Genomic DNA, 19,189 nt, shown 5'->3' with positions numbered 1-19,189 from the left:
TAATTAACTCGCTTAGATTTCAGTTTTCAGATGAAAGAATTTTAATTTGAAGGTGACTACATTTATGTACCCCAGTATATTCCCATGCCTTTTCTTCCTGTGTAATTCTCCTGTCACTTACTGAAATTTACTGCTTGAAAAATATACTGATATATTTCAGATGAAGGGTCTGGCTCCATCCCATCTCATTTGACGGGAAGTCTTTCAAAACGTTGCTGGAAGTGGATGGGTCCCAGCAGTCCCCTGAGCTAACACCAGGTCTAAGCAGCAGCCCTGGACACGCTGGCTGGTTGTCAACACACTTTTCCTCACAAATATTAAGCCAAGCATTACTATATGTTTTAAGCTCTTCTTCAGCATCAACAAATCCTGAATATTAAATAACTTTCTACTTCCTAATACAAATTGAAGAAAACTCCTCTGGAGTTTCCTGGCATTCTGGATGGAGCCCAGTTGAAGACTTCAGCTCCAGCTTCACTAAACCGACATTTTAGCCATCCACTGTCTTTAGCTCAAAGATAAATTATGATCAGAAATAATTCAAAGACCACAGCTATAATGCATATGTAATCCTCAGTAACATGTAACACATAAATATGATGATTCTTATTTAACTTAGATTCTAAGATTTAGCGACATCTTGCAAACATTAACTAGTTATTCTTGTACTAAACTGCATGGAACAACTAAGAGAAATGATGCACGAGCCTTGTCTCAGCAACGAACAAGAACTTCCCATTATACATAAACAGAATCATCTGGGACTGCATCATCCTAAATACTAAAATAAATGCAAAACTAACACTGTCATCTAGATGGAACTCCACATCTGGCTATATCAACATGTGCCGTATTCTACCTAGCATTAACAACTCCTCTCTTTTCAGATCTACCAAACTCTGTCCTTAGATGAAACAGGCTTATTTCAAAGGTATCAGTTACAGAATATTACTTTACAAAGGTAGACTTTCAACTTCCCAAGTTGATTTAAGGATTAATACACCAGGTCGCGACTTGAATCAAAAAAAATGATGAAAAGCTACATTAGCTAAATATTCTCATTTACTATATTAACGCAAAATGTTATATAAGTTCCCATTCAAGTGATCAAAGCTGATGCTGCCTCTACCCTCTATTTTAGCACCATCATTTTAGTTTATATTATCAGTCACGTCACTTAAGGCTAAACTTAAGGCATCACTGTGTTAAACAACAATGAAGAATCCATTCAATACAATATATAGACCACTGTAACATAATTTAGACTTCTATGCAATATTCTAAGTTACTTTTGGTTTATATCTTAAAATCGCGAAATTCATGTAGCTTATAACAGGTACTGATATTATTCCTACATTAATATAATATTGAACATCTTAAAATGCAACAGGATGCACAGAAACCTGCTTGTGCTACTTCTCTCAGTGGAATTAAGATCTTTGTAACTAAGTCAGATCAACCCCAAACATAAATTTTAGTACCCACACAATTTACAAATTTAAGACGGGTAAGTTCAGCAGGGCAACGTGGTTTAAAGTAAATTTAGCACTGAAATACATTTTCCATAGAACAGACTGACATTTCCTTGAAGGTCTGCAAAAGGCACTTTATGACCCGTCAGAAGTCAAATACAATATTTGTAGCATGAATGCATATACTGTAACATTTATCGAGCCTATTTATCTGAGATAAAACACACAGGATATGAAATGTGAAAGCCATTATAATATTTTGTCCCCATTTATTTACCTGGCCAGGATACACTATTGAATTTCACAACTTCTTTATGACTGAGTCATGGGAATATGGCAATTGCATAAGTAATACTCCAAGTCAAAATGCAAAGCTGTAACCATTGAAAAAGTACAATTGCTTTTTATAACAGTTCTTAATCTGCTCTTTCCTCACCACCGAAATATAACACATTAACCTTTTATTGATCTTCGATGTCATCATGTGAGCTTTAAAATGAAAAGGCATGGACTTCAACAAAAACTCTGTTCTGTAACAATTTAATGCAGTTAGCCTTTCTTGTAATATTGTTATACTTTCCAAAGTAAGTGTTTGTGATGTTAGATACCAAGTGTTAGAGTCACAGCAGATACAAAAGGAAGGAGAGACACCATGTTCACAATCGTTGGTTTGCCTTGTGGAATGAGAAGTAACACTAAATAGGAAACACTAAGATACACCTAAGAAATTCCACCTTTTTTGGAACCAATGTTTAAAATACACATACCAGTAGTGAAATTAGTTTTCAACTTGCAACCACACTGTAGTATATGCACATCTCGTAGCCAAATCCCTTCAAGCTCGGCATGCTGGAACCCCCACACACAAGTGATTAAACTGACAGGCATGAAATCCATTTGGGTGCGCGAGTCTCCCTGCCTCACGCAGACAAACAGGCGGTGATGCTCACAAACACAAGGTGATATCCCTGTGTGAGAAACTGTGTGTGCGAACCAGGTGGAGCTTTTTGGCAGAAATCAGCGCTGCAGGAAACATCACCGGAGATGCGACATGGCAGACTGTAATCACAGAGTGGTGAGATCGGAGCAGGGAACCTCCACATAACCACCTCCCTCGGCGTTGTGAAGGCAGAGGCACTAACAACCTGTGGCTGACGTTGTCTGCACTGAGCAGCAAGCTTTCATTTCTGCTGCCTTTTCTTTCCAACTGCACCAGTGATGCTACAATGCCATAATCAGATAAACTGCTGAGTCATTCCAGACACACTGCTGACTCATGGCTGTTGCAGTTTCTTTGCAGGAAAGACTTGACAAAGTGTTTTGGATAAGCAGTTGCAGATGAATTAAAGCCTTCTATCCCAGTTCTTCTCACATGACAATGATAACATTTAAACGTCTAACTACCTTCTTGCTTGCCTGAAAGCTCAATGAGACTTAGTTGCTAACAGGAGAAAAGAGGAAATGTATTCAGCATATTCTCAAACACCAGTCTTCTAAAAAAAGAACAGGCGAGATAAATATCACAGCTTTACAAAAAGTGTTAAGGCTTAAAGCGGGAAGCAACCAATGCCTAGTGTGTACTTGGTGTCAGAATTTCACCACCATTTGGAAAGCTGGACCGGCCATGCCGATCGCTGGTCATTTGCATCCCAGCATTTATTCAAGAGGCCACCTATGCCATGATGCTCTCCCCAGTACTGTAGTCAACGTTCTACATCCTACTTGATATTCCCACCACAGAAGTAATGGGACACGTGTTTTGCAGTTACAGTAAGAACAATGTGTGGAGAGACAGGACTCAGACAATGCAGTGCCAAATACTTCTCTGTTGCATGATGTGGCCCCACTGATTTCAAGATGTGGTGTTTCGCATGAAAGAGAGAATGGAAATACATGTACAACTACATCGCAGGCCAGCTTTTGAATGAAGAGACGGAACACAGTGGAGTATAAGGAACATTATGAGTAACATATAATTATGTTTTAAAGCAGAACTATGGATCACAATACTTATTAATAGAACCCCTGAATTTATTAATTTCACTAAAGAGGTAAGCCACTAAACTGTCTTCGAAGTGGTGTTAATATAAAGGTCAGTCAGTCATTAGCAGCATAAAGTATCCTCCTGCACTTTGGAGAATTCAGATAGTTAGTAATGGATGTTAGAAGACAAGCCAGAGTTGTCTTAGCACATTTTAGTTGAAAATTGGTATACTCTTTACATATAAGTCAAGCATACTAAAACGGTAACCTTTTCACTATAGAAAATGCCAGTAGTGCACTACACAGGAACAGAAACTTTTTTTTTTAAATGTGTCTTTTTAAGTGTTGGCTAACACCAAGCAAGGATAGACACTCAACAAATATTACAATAAAAAAATACATATTTTTTACCCTACTTATGGCAGCTGTAAGGGATTCAAAACGCCCTCAGACAAGCTCCACCTGTGGAAAGCCAAACAGTACAGGGAAGAGGCAGCTGGGGAGCTAGATTTTTGCTTTCATGGAAAGTTTTAATCAGAGACAAAAATATTTTATTAAAATTGGGAGGGGGGGGGGGTCTATATAAAACATGTTTTGGATTATCAGAATTGAAAACATTTGAATGTTTTCATATTCTAAGAAAAAATGTACCAAAAAAAAAGCTGTTGCTCCCCCTTCCCAGAAGTACTATTTAATTGAAAAGCCATTTTCTTTATAACAAAAAAAAAAAAAAAAAAAAAAAAAAAAAAAGTTTTGATGAAAAATGTCCCACTTGCAACTACTAGTTTTAATGTTCAGACTAAGAGTCTGGAAACCACTGACACTGATAAATTTGCCAGTAGTAGCAGAGCAATGCTGCAAGCTTCCTGCAATCACCCCCTCCCTTCAGGGACCCAGAAATAGCTGCTGAAGTCCCACGGTGGGTTTTGCTGACTCAGGAGAAACGTGATTAGACCAGGGAGAAAATGCACTGATAAGTCATTTCTCAGACAGGTTTTGCTCCCAAGATTGCAGGTGAGGAGTGCCCTCTCGGAGAGGCCTTTGGCTCATAGGAAATTCAGCCACGCCACCGAGGTAATAGCAGCTGTCCTCGTTAACCGACTCTTAATCCACGAGTACAAAGTAATTTGTATTCCGCTTGTAGGGATTAATCTAGGCCGAAGCAAGAGTTTCTAGTGAGCCTGCTGCATAAGAAAATCCCAAATACTGAAAGGAAAGCTTGCAAAGAAGAATGTGGCTTAACGTATCTTCTGGTTTTTGCAGACTTACTGTGGAGTTCTTCATTTACAGCACTAAAAAAGTATTTGTGTCAATAGAGGAAAGGGAGAATTTAGTTACTGAACCAACGGTCTGGACACATAACTCCTTTACCTGCAAAATGTATGAAGCTTTTTACCAACAAATTAATGAAGAGGAACATCTCTTACAACTCCTTATGCAGTTAAGCCTCTCCACAATGCTTGGGTACTGCACAAGGAATTGCTACAGACAGTCCTGGGCCACAAAGAATTCCCGTTAGCACAATTCATTTTCCCTTAACTGCATTATACCAACGTTTCCCTCAACACACAATGAAAATAGAACTTGTTTTTTCCATGTCTCCCAAGTTATCTTTTCTAATCCAAACCTTTTGTAAAAGACACTAACCATTACTATTAGCAGGTCCCACATTTATAATGTCTAAACCCTTATACTTTAAAAGATTATGACTAGTTTGATGTGCTGCCATTGCTTGCCACAGGCCTTTAAAGAAGGCAGAATGCTCTTAAGCTAAAAAAAAAAAAAAAAAAAAGTGCCTTTTCTTTACGCCACTAACTTGTACTCAGGCTGAGCTGACTTACAAATTGTTTAAAATTGACATTTTCTTTCTTTTTTTGCTTGAATTGCTCAGGAAAATTTAGGAACACGGGACTGGAAAGGTTCTCCTGAGTCACCAGATGCAGTCGGTAGGCACCGTGTCATACAACCCTTTTCAAAGTACTGAGCTCCACCTTAACAGCAGCCGTTCTTTCTCTGAATCCCCTACCTACCTCATTCATAGGTTGTTCCAGAACCTCCGATAATTCGTGAACCTTCTTCAGATTTTCAGCCAGAATATACTCATGACAACTTTTAGATCCATTTTTTTCATAAACAAATACTGCTCTTTAGCTTATAAAGCTCTTTTTTGTGTCTTGCATTTCTTCCCTCATGTATTCACATCATCTCTCAGTTTTTCTCCTCCTATGCTGAACAAAGCAAGTCTTTTTTAGATCCTTATGCTACAATGTTCTTAAATGCCCAGTCGAAAGCCACTGAAATCAGTCTCAATTTCCCAGAAGTTTTTAGCTAAATCCAAGGGGTGCGGAGGCGTCCTGAAAGTTAAGTTACAGGCTACAATACCACACAAAGATTGGTACAATTGTATCATCCATGGACTTCCGTGGATACAATTAACATACTTCTAGGAAAAGAAATGTGAAAAATACAACACCAAAATGGGAAAGAAAAACAAACAAAAAGGATATAATCATATTTGGTGAGTCAATGTGATTTTGATGCAAAAAACGCAAAAGGAACATTAGCTTACCTGCTAGAAAAAGCTCCTTAATGATGAGATTAGTTAGAGCCTAGAAACCAGGAAACTGTGAACATCTGAAAGTCAGTAACGCAAAGTGTTGGATGAACAAACTCGCATTGAGCTGAGTGGAATAATTTTAATTCTATGCCTTTTCTCTCTTTTTTTCTCAGGGTGTTAGTTTTTGGGTGATTTTGGTGTGTGTTTTTTTGGTTTGTTTTTTGTTTGTATTCTGCTCAGCAAATTTTGTTATAAATTCTACCCTGAACTTTTCCCTGTAAAGGAATTTCAAGATGATAGATCTGAGAGGTGCCACATCTCTGTCTCGCGCAGTGAACACATCTGATGCCCTGGAGCGGGGCGAGGAGCCTCAGCACTGCTCCACCATTCTTCATCTAAGTCCATTGCTGAGAAACACTGGAGAAAAAAGCGAGATCAAGGGAATCAGTGCATTTGCCATCCTGAAAGGTGAATACTGATCAACGGCATTTATGAATGATTTAGTATTCAGAGTGCATTTGGGACTCTCTTGTCATGTCATCTATCATGGGCACACAGAAAGAAAGACACAAACTAGAAAATTAATCCTTTATATCTAGCTTTATCAGGTACAATGTGTCACTGCTGTGGCTCAGCCGAACTTTATAAAACACATTCTGAAGCTACCATGGTACGTCAGTAGCAATACCTTCTATCCGGGAAGAAATTTGTGTAAACATCACATTCCAGACACCAGCTTAGGAGAAGGGTAAGGTTGGTACCTCTCCTTCAACATATACCCACTTCTCTTCCCTCCTTGGGTACTCTGAAATCTGAGGTGACGGACTACCTTTTAATAATAAATTAAAGAGTAATTTCTACTTAAAAGACAGCTGGGAGTATATAGTAAGAGCCTTTAAGGTCACTATGTCATGCATGGCTTTCAAGACCAACAACAGGCCAAAGGCGCAGCTGCTGATGTAGCTGTTCAGTCACCTGGTTTAAAAGTTCAGCCAAGTTAGAAAAGTTTTATCTGTTACTGCTCCCTTTTGTTGTAGTAATGACTCCTGATGTCTGCAGTCTCTGTCTTCTGAGAAGAAATAAAGTTTATTTTTCTAACTTTCCAGATACCACAGTGTGACTATGGAAAATGTTCTCTGCCCAGATAGGAAATTTCCTCCATGTCTGCGTTCGCTCGTGAATACTGTCGAGAGAAACAAATGTTCTCTGATCTGGATTTCCTGCAGGGAGATGGCTCAATTTATCTATTATATTTGAAATTAATGCACATACCACTATGTGCATTACTTAATATTCCTCATTATGTTTTGTAGAAATACGTTTTCTCAATGACAAGAAGAAAAGGTTTTTTGGAGGGTGCCACCTACCAATGCGTCCACAATCAGCCAGCTCGTGGACTCAGTTCCTTCTGTCTTGTTGGGCTGGTGAAAGAAGGGCAAGGTCTGTCCTGTCAGGCATTTTACTGCCCAACAAAGGCAGCAGCTAACAACCACAACGGCGGAGACATATTAATGGATTTCTCAAGAGAAGACTGCATAACCTTTGGGCTAAGTAGACCACCACTTACGACAGCACAGAAATTCCCATTTTATACCCACTGTTAGCCTTTTGAGACTGCCAGAGAAAGTGGTTGGTTTTTATGACATGGGTAACAGTTCATTTAGACCTGAAACTCAAGACTCCAAAACTTACTTCACAGGCAGAGCTTCCTTCACAGGGAGCAGACTGCTTTTTTATGAGCCTTCCTCCACGTTAACTGCTTTTTCAGCCTTTCAAGCGATTGCATGTGTAGAGTTGGCAAGGAGGCAAATACTGAGCATGACTGGCTGCGTGGGTAAGGGGCAAGGGCAGCTCTCCCTCTGCTGCTGTCGCCACCTCTGAAGCAATCACACGAACAAGCCAAGCACAGAGCACAGCCCAACACGTCCGTGACCTACAAGAAGAACATCGCAGCAGGCAGCACCACGCCCAGATGCACTGCTGGCCCTGGTGAGACGTATGGGTGGGTCAGCACAGGATCTGCAGATGGGGCAACAAGGGGATGATGCTTGCTGAAAGGAAGGGAGGTGGCGTGGGGCAGCTGGTATGTGCACGGAAAGGCAACAGCCTTGTTTTGGACACTGCACAGCTGTGACCCAAGTCAGCAGCAAGGCAGCACCTTTGCCATAGCATTGGCTGAATCAGCCCTGGCTCCTGGCATCTGTACCATGTTGGACATTGCCCTGTTTTGGCATCACCAGTGTCATGAACCTTCTTCTCCATCAGGCATCCAAGCAGCCCACGCTACCCCATGAGACACAGAAAAATCAGCAAGACCTGCTGCAAAGAGAGCAGGCAGACCTTACCACAAGGATTCTCTTCCCTCTTACACCATGACTACAACTCAATCCCTGTGTAGATGCATGGGAAGTGGCACACAGACTGCTACACATCGTGTGGGAGACCCAGGACAGCTCTCAGTTCAAGCACTGGCTGTGCAGCTTTCGGGAACCAGGGAACCTACCCCTTGCAACAGGCCTACCACATCCTAAAGCCTCCAAGAAATTCATTTCCAAATTGCAGCTGCTGCTAACCACACAGCACCAAGACCACTATGGCACAAAGACTGCCCAAGCACATTTGCCAGCCCTACCACTTTCTGAATGCCAAAAGCTGGCGAGCACTTACAGGAATCATCAGGCAGCCATCAAGCGATCGTGTCTTTGGGTTGCACTGTCCTGTAACAGATTTGTATTGCTAACATTCGAGAAAAGTTCAAGAGATGGACTTTGAAACAGCTTGAAGCCTAAATGTAAAGGCATATGAGCGAACACGAAGATGTAGAAAACAGATTCTAGCCTCTCAGAAATTATAAATGCCCAGCTGTAGGTATGGTCTGCTAGCTGGAAATCACATTTGAGTGGTACACAGCATCACCACAACCACGGGCAATCATGATTTTCTCACCAGTTTGCTTGTTTCCTGCCTTCCTCCAGCTACAGTTGCACTTGTACACAACGCAGTGAGGAGAGAGCACACAGCAGTGCAGAGAGCAAGAGCTCTAGCTCAGGATACATCCTGCTACCACCCTTTTTAATTACTATTTGCAGTTCAAGGCTGCACAGATTACCTCCACCCACACAAGGTAATTTGAACACTTTTATTTCGTATAACTATGTACTGACATGATGTTAACAGTTGCAATTTCAAGGAGTAAAATCCTTAGAACTTCAGTTAGAGATCAAGCAGAAAATCTCAGACCTTTCCCTCTGGTTTCACAGAATATGAGAGCACGAAAACAACATCTGGAGGTCCTTCTAGACCCACCTCCTTCTGGTTGGAACTGGGGAGCCCTTTTCAAAGGGATTTTTAGTTGCCACATTCTGAAACTGCATTGTCATTAAAATCAGAATAGAAAATTGTCTGTTATTACCCAGAATTAAATGAGAATGGACTGTTTTGTGCACCAAAAAGTGAAACCGAGAGGCTGTCCAACGTAACACAAAGCAAAACAAGCTTGTTATCTGATGATACTACTATCAATATTCAGCACGGTCCTGCATGAAAAGTTATCTGTACAATATACTTACAAATAATATGCTGCATGAGCTGACAAACAGACAAAACTCAGCTGCTAATTCCATACAGTAAGCTTAGATAGGCTTATTTGCTGTGGTCCATTTAACCAGAGAGGGAACACAAAGTAATGTAAGTCAATGAGAATTACAACTACAACTGACCAGAATGCCAAACTGCAACAAAAATACAGCTTCTGCTTTCAGGAAACTCTGAACCAGAAGTAACATGTTGCCAAGAGAACGGTGAAAGAAGTAAAATTAATGCATTATTATAGAACTAATATCACACACAGTAATACTATGTGATGAGAGGTGAGCTGGGAGCAAGTCACCTCTTCGGTTCCTACTGAGATATGATTTACCTCCAGTTAAAGACTCCAGGCCAGAATTTCAGGGAGGGTGAATTGCTGTTGCTACACTGGAGTCATTACTTTCAATTCGCTGAAATGCCCGCTTTCAGGCTGTGGCTTTTAATACGCTCCAACTTGTTTTGTTCCAACCAGACTGGGTAGGAAATTTGCGTTTCATTGCAAAGGTACGGACCTGATTCTCATCTCTACACAGGTTTTAGCCTTCCCTGACTTTTCAAGGATTCACAATGGTAAACAAATTGGTCTTTAACATTAAAATGAGGCTTTTTCATTTACTTCCTTTAACTCTCACTTTAGGTCAGTCCATCATAGCTTATGAAAGCACTGTTATGGAGACTGTGGACTAGTCCATGCCTACCACGAGTGGGTTGGCTACTTGCTCATCTATACCGACACAGCCTGGTAGAGACACTAAAATGCAGGTAAGTGGTCCATTATTTGTAAATCGGTACTGTAAATGGAGGTCAAATTTTTAATAGCTACTCTGGTGCTACAACTGATAAAGTTAAATTCTTAACATTTCTACAGTTAAGAATGTTTAGTGCCTTAAAATAAAAATGAAAGCATATAAAAATTAGAATAATGTCTAAGAACTAGAAACTGCTGTTTTGCATGTTGTCAAAAAATGTGTAAGTATGCTTTTGAAGTGTACTTTTCCTGCAAATAAATGCAATGCAAATACTGGGTCCCATAAGGCCTGGTTTATAGCCCTTACCCTAAAAAGCAGTCCTAAGGATTAGCATAGTTAAGTACGTAATGTAATGTAGCCTGTTGTATATTCATTCACAGTGGGTATAATTCTCTTCTTAGAGTTATTATGAAACCCAACAACAGCCCTTGTATGTAAATGGAGAGTTCCACTAACTTGTGTTTAAAGGTATCTATAATTACAAGTAATTGACACATATGAAATATTTACATATTTTAAAATTGCTGATTGTACTATAAGCCACCATAAAATATATTATTTCAAAACATAAAACATCTTAGGAATTTATTTATTTATTTTTTTAATTCTTTACATTTCAACTTTCATACTCCTAAGCAATATTTTTGGTAAATTAATTTTCAAAAAGTATGTCACTAGTAACATTAGAGAGACTTTCTGAATGCCCATCAGACAAAGTTAACACTACTTCTCCGTGGAATACAACAGGTTTTTCCTATTTTGTCAAGATCTAAAAGTTCTACATTTCCAGGCAAAGAGTAGCTAATCTTTACTAGCACTTGATAATATTTTGAGCTTGTGTTAGGATACTCAAATATGACATATATGCATTTTATTGAATAAAATCCAACATAATATCCGGGTCTCAAGAATCTTGTAACCACAAAAAGAAGTCCCTGCTTAAACAATGCAATCAGAAACAATGCCAGATATAATTTAATCAGTTGCTGGAGCAAGAGCCTGAGAGTTGTGACATGGATTTTGTCCCTGACTCTGCAGTTTGCTAAGATCTGAAGAATCATCGTACCTTGTTACATTTCATTTTTCAGACCATCATGTTCAAGATACTATTGTTTCTTATTTGGGAAACTATTCTGAAAACCTCATGGAAAATAAACTGATTAAATATAGCTTTATGATTCTAATTTAAATATCCATTTAATCTTAAGTAAAACTTTTTTTTTTTTTTTTTAATACTATGAGAGTGGTTGAACACCGGAACAAGTTGCTCAGACAGGCTGAGGAATCTCCATCCTTGAAGATGTTCAAAACACAAGTGGAGAAGGTCCTGAGCAAATGCATTCTGGTTGATCCTGCTTTGAGATGGACTAGACAATCTAAGGAGGTTTTTCTCCAGTATCCATTATTCTGTGATTCTCTAACGAACACATGTATTTTTGAAACGCTTTGGTGTATTATGTTTTTTACACATAAGCATAGAAAAATGGATGTGGAGACACTTGGACTTCTAGCTTCAGGTTCTCCACCCCGACAAGTACTGACTTTGTGTAATCCTTCTCATAAATGGATCAGGCTCCATATTGCCCTTCATTAGTAAGGAAGAAGTCTTTTAGTTTTCTGAATTGTTATCTGTCCTTGCATGGTTTCAGAGTTATTACTACAACCATTCAGAGTTACTGCTTCTCATTGTGCTGCCCTCATGAATAGCCTAGCTATACAGAGGATGTTTTGTGAGTGAAAAATACAGAGACCCAAAATGAGTCCATGCACAAAACACTGTATTGATTAACATACAAATATACACAAGTACACCTTCAAACCCTGCATATTTATGTATTAGTATATATTGCTAGCTCAGTGCAATTTTAATAGCACGAAATTTCAGGGAAATATATCAATTAGCTTACTAATATGCTGTAATATACCATGATAACTGAATATTATATATGCTTCGTATGTAAATGATACTGAATTTGTCAGGTGTTTCCCCTTAAGAGAATTTTTCAATCATTTCAGTGTTTCCTATCTTGTCTTGCTATTTATGGATTCTTTATAAGGATTCTTATGCAGCCTGTCCATATAGTGCTGATAAAACTTAACCCAACTTCCTTTAACTGGCACTGCCCAAATTTCAAGTCCCACGTTGCATTACAATTTCTAACATTCTTAGGTATTCACATAACTTTATTTTTTGCTTAACAGAACAAAGCACTTGAGTTATCCTCTTCACACTTCTGTTTCTACCCACATAAAAATGAGACCAAAACCCAGTGTCTCTTACCATGGATTCTTACCTGATGTTCAAGATATACAGGAATATAAGAAAATAACACTTGTCATTTGCTCCCACTTAATGTATATGATGGCTTCCTAAATCTGTTGAAAACAGTTGTGCTGCCAATTTTAAAAGAGAGTTCCCATATGAAATTTATTTCTACATGATCTACACTTTCCCACGTGTAGATCCCATTTATTTTTATCACTAGTCACAAAGTTAGCAGATCTTTTGGTTTTAAAAGGACTGTTTGGGTACCTTTCTATTATCTATGACCACGTCAGGTGCAAGAACAGCATTTGCAAACAAGAGAGAGCAGAACATGGAAAGATGTTATTTTTAGTGTCTTTGGGAGGTACTGGCAAAGAACCAATATGTTGAGCCAAAGACAAAGCCATCTTAATTTTCATTATAGGAAAAGACACAACAATGATTAGCTTCAGTCCTTGTTGCCAGACATGGTTCAGTTTCATAAAATGAAACTGTAAATGATACAACAGGATGGCAAAAGGAACCAGAAGGAGAGGTGAACAGCTGTGGAAGGCACTCAAAATCATAGAGGTCAAAAGAACACTTCCGTTCATTTCCATGTTCTTTGAATGAGGTCCTACGTAATCATTTATGCTCCACAACAAGTATGTGTTCTGGTAAAGCATCCTCTACAGTGGCTGTTATGTGGCTGTGACAATAATTCATGGAAAACATACCTTTGCTGACTCACACCAGAAGCCAATTCTGAGCCACTTCTATCTGGTAAGTCTTACTCACTACCAGGTTTTCTTCTTGCTCTTTTCAATGACTGCTGTTACAGAACACTGCTTGTACTGGTTTAGGGAAACACTGTTTTGACAGCAAAGTCTCCTCTAGCAGGGTAATTTCCGTACTTTCTTCTTTTCTGACAATCACATACACTGTCTCTGTTCCTTCTCCTATGATACACCATCCCATGCCTTCATTCTTAAGGCAGTTTTTTCTCCATTGCTTTTTTCTCACGTGATGTCAAGCTGACTGCAATGAGTTGATCCTCATGCTTGCATGGAAATCTGTTAAAAATCAATAAATCACAGGAATCAGCTCACAGAATCAGGGCGCACACTATACCTAATATGAAATATTTCCCATCAAAATTAACTGACAAGCACCTACATACTAAACAACAGGACTTATTTTCTAAGTCCAAATAGATAATGACACACATACACAACTGCACTATATGGATTCCCACATGAATTACTAACCATGATAGATATTTGCCTTCTTCCATGCATCTTAGTTGGCATCCATTTTCCCACACACTCTTGGTCAAAGTTTCATTTTTTTCCTTCCCAGAAGGGAGCAATATTATATTGGCCATACTTACAAAAACAGAATCTGTTGTGTTTGTGGGAAGTAAAGATGGTTTTCAGGACAGCTGCTATAAAACATCCTTTCAACACAAAGGTTCTCTTCTGTGGCATTTGGTGTACACTAACAAATAACGTCACTGTGTTTTCTATATATTATTGTTTGCTTCATTATACTGTGTCATTTCAGATTCTGTTTCAAAAGCTTCCTCTTGATGAGAGGTAATTGCATGTTATAAGACCAAAGAAGAGTTTGGAGGAAGACATTAATTCAGCATCAGAATCAAATGATCACAACTACTTGTTTGCTTTCAAGGACAGCATGGCACAGTGCTTTTCCCAAGTTTACTTCTTGTCACAAAATATTTAAATCAGTTGTTAAAAAAAATAAAAATAAAAAATGGTGCTTTCCTAGTTTCCCTTCACGTTCATCTATTCTCTGATTTTTAGGTACTATCTCTATGGTAAGGACCTCCTCGTCTTAATTGGCAACTCCCTACATGACTTATCTTTGATAATTTTCCTGACAGCTTCCCTGGGATATTCTAGCTCTTTCAGCCCCAAGAACCACACAGCATCACAGCACCAAACCCTAGGAAATCCACCATGCTGCCTATCACCCAGGCAGAACAGTGGCGTCATAACTGACTCTCCTCTTCCTGCTGTAGGTATTCACCATTTCCTGCCAGCTTTTCCTTCGTGAATTCACTAAAACTTTCTTTCATTTTCACCCTGACTGACGTTTTTTTGTGTTCTGGTCATCCTTCCTTCTTTGGTTTGGCTGTGTTACTGTACTCCCTGCTTCACATCCAGTTGCTGCTACTAAAATATTCCTTTTTTTTGTACAGCCAAGGCTTCACACAGCTTTCTCCTTGCATTCACCTTTGTTTCCTTGTCCTTCTCTCCCTCTTCTCACTCATGCCTTGTTTTCACTCTTCTCTCATTTAATTTTAATACCTCCCTGCCACCTAATACAGGATTTCTCTCGACTCCTTTGTTTTCCAAATTATTCTCTCCCATCATCTGGCTTCCTCTTGAAGACACAATGCAGTCCTTTACAGTGACTTTTCTTAGAGCTTGCTGCCAAAATGCACTATCAGACTGTACGCTCCTAGGGGAAGTGTATTAGTGACTGCACAATATCTATGGTATTTGCATGGCACTGGACAGACTGACTAAACAATCAATAACAAATCAATGGCACAACTATGATAACAGTATTTTAGCTTTCTGAAATACAGTAGTTTAGGTTTTAAGTTTATTCAATCTGAGAGATAATTCCTGTAATTAAAGCAGTGGAAACCAGAACATCAACCAAACCAAAAGAAGTGTTCAAATGTGACGTATCGCACTTGGAATGTCTCCCTTGCTTGCATTACTCTCTTGGGATGGGAAATAGGAGAAGGCGACAAAACAATAAGAGTAATGAATAATCACATATTTAGCAAAAACATTCAGTTTAGAGTTCATCCAGATTTTTATAATTTCATTTTATAGTAAAGGTATTGATGTTTAAAGACAATTAAAACTGGTAAATATTTACTTCCAGAAAATCTCTCACCAGAGATTTTTTTCAAAAAATAGGTAATAAATTTAATTATTTCTATTTCTTCCAGAAGACTCAGAGATATGCTGCATGACTTGACTAGTTACATTAGAGACCTGCTAGACAAATGAAGGTCAGTTGGATTTTTTAAAACTTAAAACCTTATCTTCTGCTAAACGGCAAGGAAATACACTGAAACCACAATTAACTTTTTGTATTTGACAATCGCAAAAGCCCTCCTTTTGCTCCTCACTATTGACTCACACACCACTGCATCCCAAGAGACCGTGTACTCTAAAACAAGGAATGAGTAATCAGGAAAAAGATGTTTCCCCTCTTCAAAGTATTTACTAAAGCATTCATCTTTTCAGAACTCCCAAACTAATATTTGTTTGGGTTGTAAATCTTATGGCAACACTATTGACAGCATTAACATAATCTAAACACCGTGCAATGTAAACACACTTCTCAAAAATATAGACCACCAGCTCACAGATATTTCTTCCAACATGGTGCAAGGTTTGCTGTTCTAATTTTAGTTGTCTGAGAGCAGAATAGCACCAAAGCCCAGAAAGAACTGTCTGATTATTAGACCTGTCTTGAAAGAGAAGACATATATTCTTCTACAGCTTGGGATGGGACATTCTTTAATTCATTCACAACATCTTTGGAGAGAGCTGATACTACAAGGACAGGCAACAATTTCAGAGAAGGGATATTAAAAAGCATATCTGAAAAATGACTCACGGGGCTTGACTGCCATTTTGTTTACTGCTGAAGAAAGCAGCAAAACAGTAGATGTAATAAAACAGGTTCTAAAGAGAAATGTATTAAAATGTCTACTCATCTACTTACTGAAGGAATATTTTGCTCAATGAGGACCATGAAGAGGTGATTTGCTAATGTAAAAATAAAATTCAGTTTACTATAAGACACAATGTGTTTCTCAAGATGAAACCATGGGGTGTGATTTTTAAGTAATGCATTTATTACAAATTAAGAACTTCTTGCTGTACTAATTGCTAAAAAATGTCTAAAGGCATGAGTAGTTCACAGTATTTCTTAATCCTTTCAACATTTTACTCTTCAGTATCAAATCTCAAAAATCCAAATATCGCCAGAAAATTGGCAAGCAGAGAAAAATCCTCCAGTTACTTTAGTTAAGATAACAGGTACATTTTACATAAGCAGAGTCACTTGTCCTTAGGAATTCAATGTTATTGCACCATCCCGTAGACCACATGAACCATAAATGTCTTTAAGCTCCAAACTACTATAAGATAGGTTTTATTGAACTGTAAGTCAATACTAAACTGGTTAGCTGGCAAGTTCATAATCACCAGAGGTAATATTCACAATTCAGGAGATTGGGTCAATCAAAACCTATATGTGCACGCGTTATTTCCTACTTTCACGACAAAGGGTGACAACATTAAAAATATCCAGTATCAATATTTCAAGAATCCTCTCAGTTTGAAGAGTCTTTGGCTCTACCCCACTTGGAACTTGCTGGAATTGGGGGTCATAAATGAAATTTCACAAATAATTCAGTGCTCCATACCAGCGACATATATTAACCATACTCAAGCTTACTAAATTATCCTCAATAACTAACTCCAATCTGCTACTCAGATAATAGTGTGGACGCTGCAAGTCTCACATTAACGTGGAATACAATGTTACAAGAAGGACTGAATGCAAAACATGAGAAATGCCAATAAAATGAAGATGAACAAAAGCCACAACCATGCACAGCATCACTCCCAAACTCTGGAGCAATGACTACTAGTTGTACATCAGTTATTAAGGTGAAAACATGGAGCACAAGCCAGTAAAAACTACTACAGCAGGATCTTCGTGAAGCTAAAACGTGAGAGCTGACCAGAGCAACACCCAACTTCACTCCTTCACATCAAGAAACCTAATATTGAGAGGACACTCACACTTTACCTGGTAAAACATCTCTCTCACAACGTACAGCCATGAAACCACATGAAAACGCCTTGCTACTTGAGAAACCTCCAGAGGAACGGAGCCCTTGTCCTTCACGGAGCACCTTCGCGCAGATGTGCCTCATGGAGGCCACCGCGCTGGGCCAGGAGGAGGCCATGGCATCTCCATGAGGGCAGCCCCACGGTGGCAGCACTTGAGGAGGACACCTCTGAGGAGAAAGCCCAGAAGGTTCTGAGACGGAGGTGGCCGCCAGCTCCACGCTGCATTGGAGGGCTGGATGCCGCATGCCTCTGCACGAAGACCAAGCGGTGGGAGGCCGGTGGCTTCCATTTCCTGGAGTGGGCCAGCTAATTTGTAAAATGGCTGCAAGGGCGCGGGGAGAAGGCTCCTCACCGCCTGCTCCAGGGCGGGGGCAAGATGGGGGCCAGACCCCCGCCATCCTCCCCGGGGCTACAACAGGGGGGCGAGGGGGACCGTCGGAAGGGACCCCGCCACCTCCATTTTGCTCGCCGACGGCCGCGGGGTGGGTGGGGCGGCCATGAGGCGCCGAGGGGGCGGGAAGGTGGCGGCCGGGGCCGCCCGAGGCTCCCCGCACACCGCGCCGTGACCTTGGGCGGGCGGCGTGGGCCCGGCCCGCCGCGCCGCTTCTTGTTCCCCCCCCCCCCACACCACTTCCATTTTTATTTTTTTTTATTATTATTTATTTATTTATTTATTTATTTTGGCCGCGGAAAGAGTTTGAAGCGCTCCCGGCTCGGAAAGAAGGAGAAAAGGGGCGGGGGGTGAAAGGGGTGGGGGGGGGGAGGAAAGCAAAAGAGGAGGCCGCCCTCCGAACGGCCCCGGGACTTTCCCTGGCGGGGGGTAAAGGGGGAGCCGTGCCGGGGCCCCCCCCCGGGCGGGTGAGGGGGGAGTCGGGTGAGGCCGGGGAGGGGGGTGCGAGGAGGTGGGTGCCGGCCCCGCCGCGGGGGAGACGCGGCTCTGGGCGCTGTGCGCCCGAGCTGCTGCCGCCGCCGCTGCTGCTGCTGGTGGTGGTTACGCCAGCCCCGCCGCCTGCCTCTCTGCCTCTCCTCGCCTCTGATTCTGCGCACAGCCAGCCCCGAAGCCTGTCATTCTGCAAAACACAGTTTACTCAACAGAGAGAAGGGGGAGCGGGAGAGGTGGAGAGAAGGGGAGACGGCGCGGAGGAGCCCGGTCCCGCACCCCAGCATGGCTTCGGGGGACCTCTACGAGGTAGCGGGGGGCCGCGGGGCGGGCGGGCGGCGGGGGGGCGCCGCGGAGGGCAGCGTTTGGGAGCCCCCTCAGTTGCCGAAGAGCGGAGGAAATCGCCGAGGGAAGGGCTGGGGTGGGGGGAAAAGGGCTGGCGTGTGTGGCGGGGGGGGGGGGGAGGGATGGAGCGGCTGCCCTCCCTTCCCTCTGCCTCTTTCTCTTTCTCTCTCTCTACTTTCCATCGGGCTCGGTCTTAGCAGGCCTTGCGAGAGGGAAGGAGGAAGGAGTGAAGGAGAGCGAGAGTTAGCGGTAGGATGGGGAGGTGATCGCAGTGCGATGAGCCCGGAGAGTGGAGAAAGTCCAGGTAAAGTCGCAGGCGCTCTGGACGTGCTGAATGTGCAGATTAGTGCGAAAAAATGCGCCCTGGCGCTGCCGGGAGGCGCAGGGATGGAGGCGGCTCCGCGCCCGCCGTGCAAAGTGCAGGAGCCGACGCCAGGTCGCCTCACCTCGCCCCCGG

At 41.2% G+C, this 19,189-nt stretch overlaps 2 protein-coding genes across 6 annotated transcripts in view; one reads left to right on the top strand and one right to left on the bottom strand.

Annotated features, from left to right (window-relative positions):
- The window catches only part of LOC311443241 (uncharacterized protein), an 88,760-nt gene extending 70,795 nt beyond the window's left edge, over window positions 1-17,965 (bottom strand). For 3 of the 5 annotated variants that reach the window (XR_014697139.1, XR_014697140.1, XR_014697141.1), the window contains exons 1-2: window positions 17,457-17,965; window positions 13,332-13,667 (exon numbers count right to left, since the gene is read on the bottom strand). Coding sequence is in view for 2 of the 5 variants with exons in the window: in XM_084533285.1 (XP_084389411.1) it covers window positions 13,583-13,667; window positions 17,457-17,905 (534 nt within the window). In the remaining 3 variants the exon portion in view is untranslated. Of the gene's footprint in view, window positions 1-11,493; window positions 13,668-17,456 lie in introns of those variants that run through there. The other 2 variants (XM_084533285.1, XM_084533286.1) reach the window with 2 other exon arrangements.
- A 461-nt stretch (window positions 17,966-18,426) lies between these two features.
- CDYL2 (chromodomain Y like 2) overlaps window positions 18,427-19,189 on the top strand; it is a 55,078-nt gene continuing 54,315 nt past the window's right edge. The window contains exon 1 of the mRNA XM_084533139.1: window positions 18,427-18,696. Coding sequence (XP_084389265.1) covers window positions 18,673-18,696 — 24 coding nt within the window. The 5' untranslated portion in view covers window positions 18,427-18,672. The remainder of the gene's footprint in view (window positions 18,697-19,189) is intronic.

The sequence above is a fragment of the Aythya ferina genome (genome assembly GCF_964211825.1).
Source record: "Aythya ferina genome assembly, chromosome: 12".
Lineage (NCBI taxonomy): Eukaryota > Metazoa > Chordata > Aves > Anseriformes > Anatidae > Aythya > Aythya ferina.
Note: the sequence above shows the minus strand (reverse complement) of the source record. Positions and strands in the feature narration are given on the sequence as shown.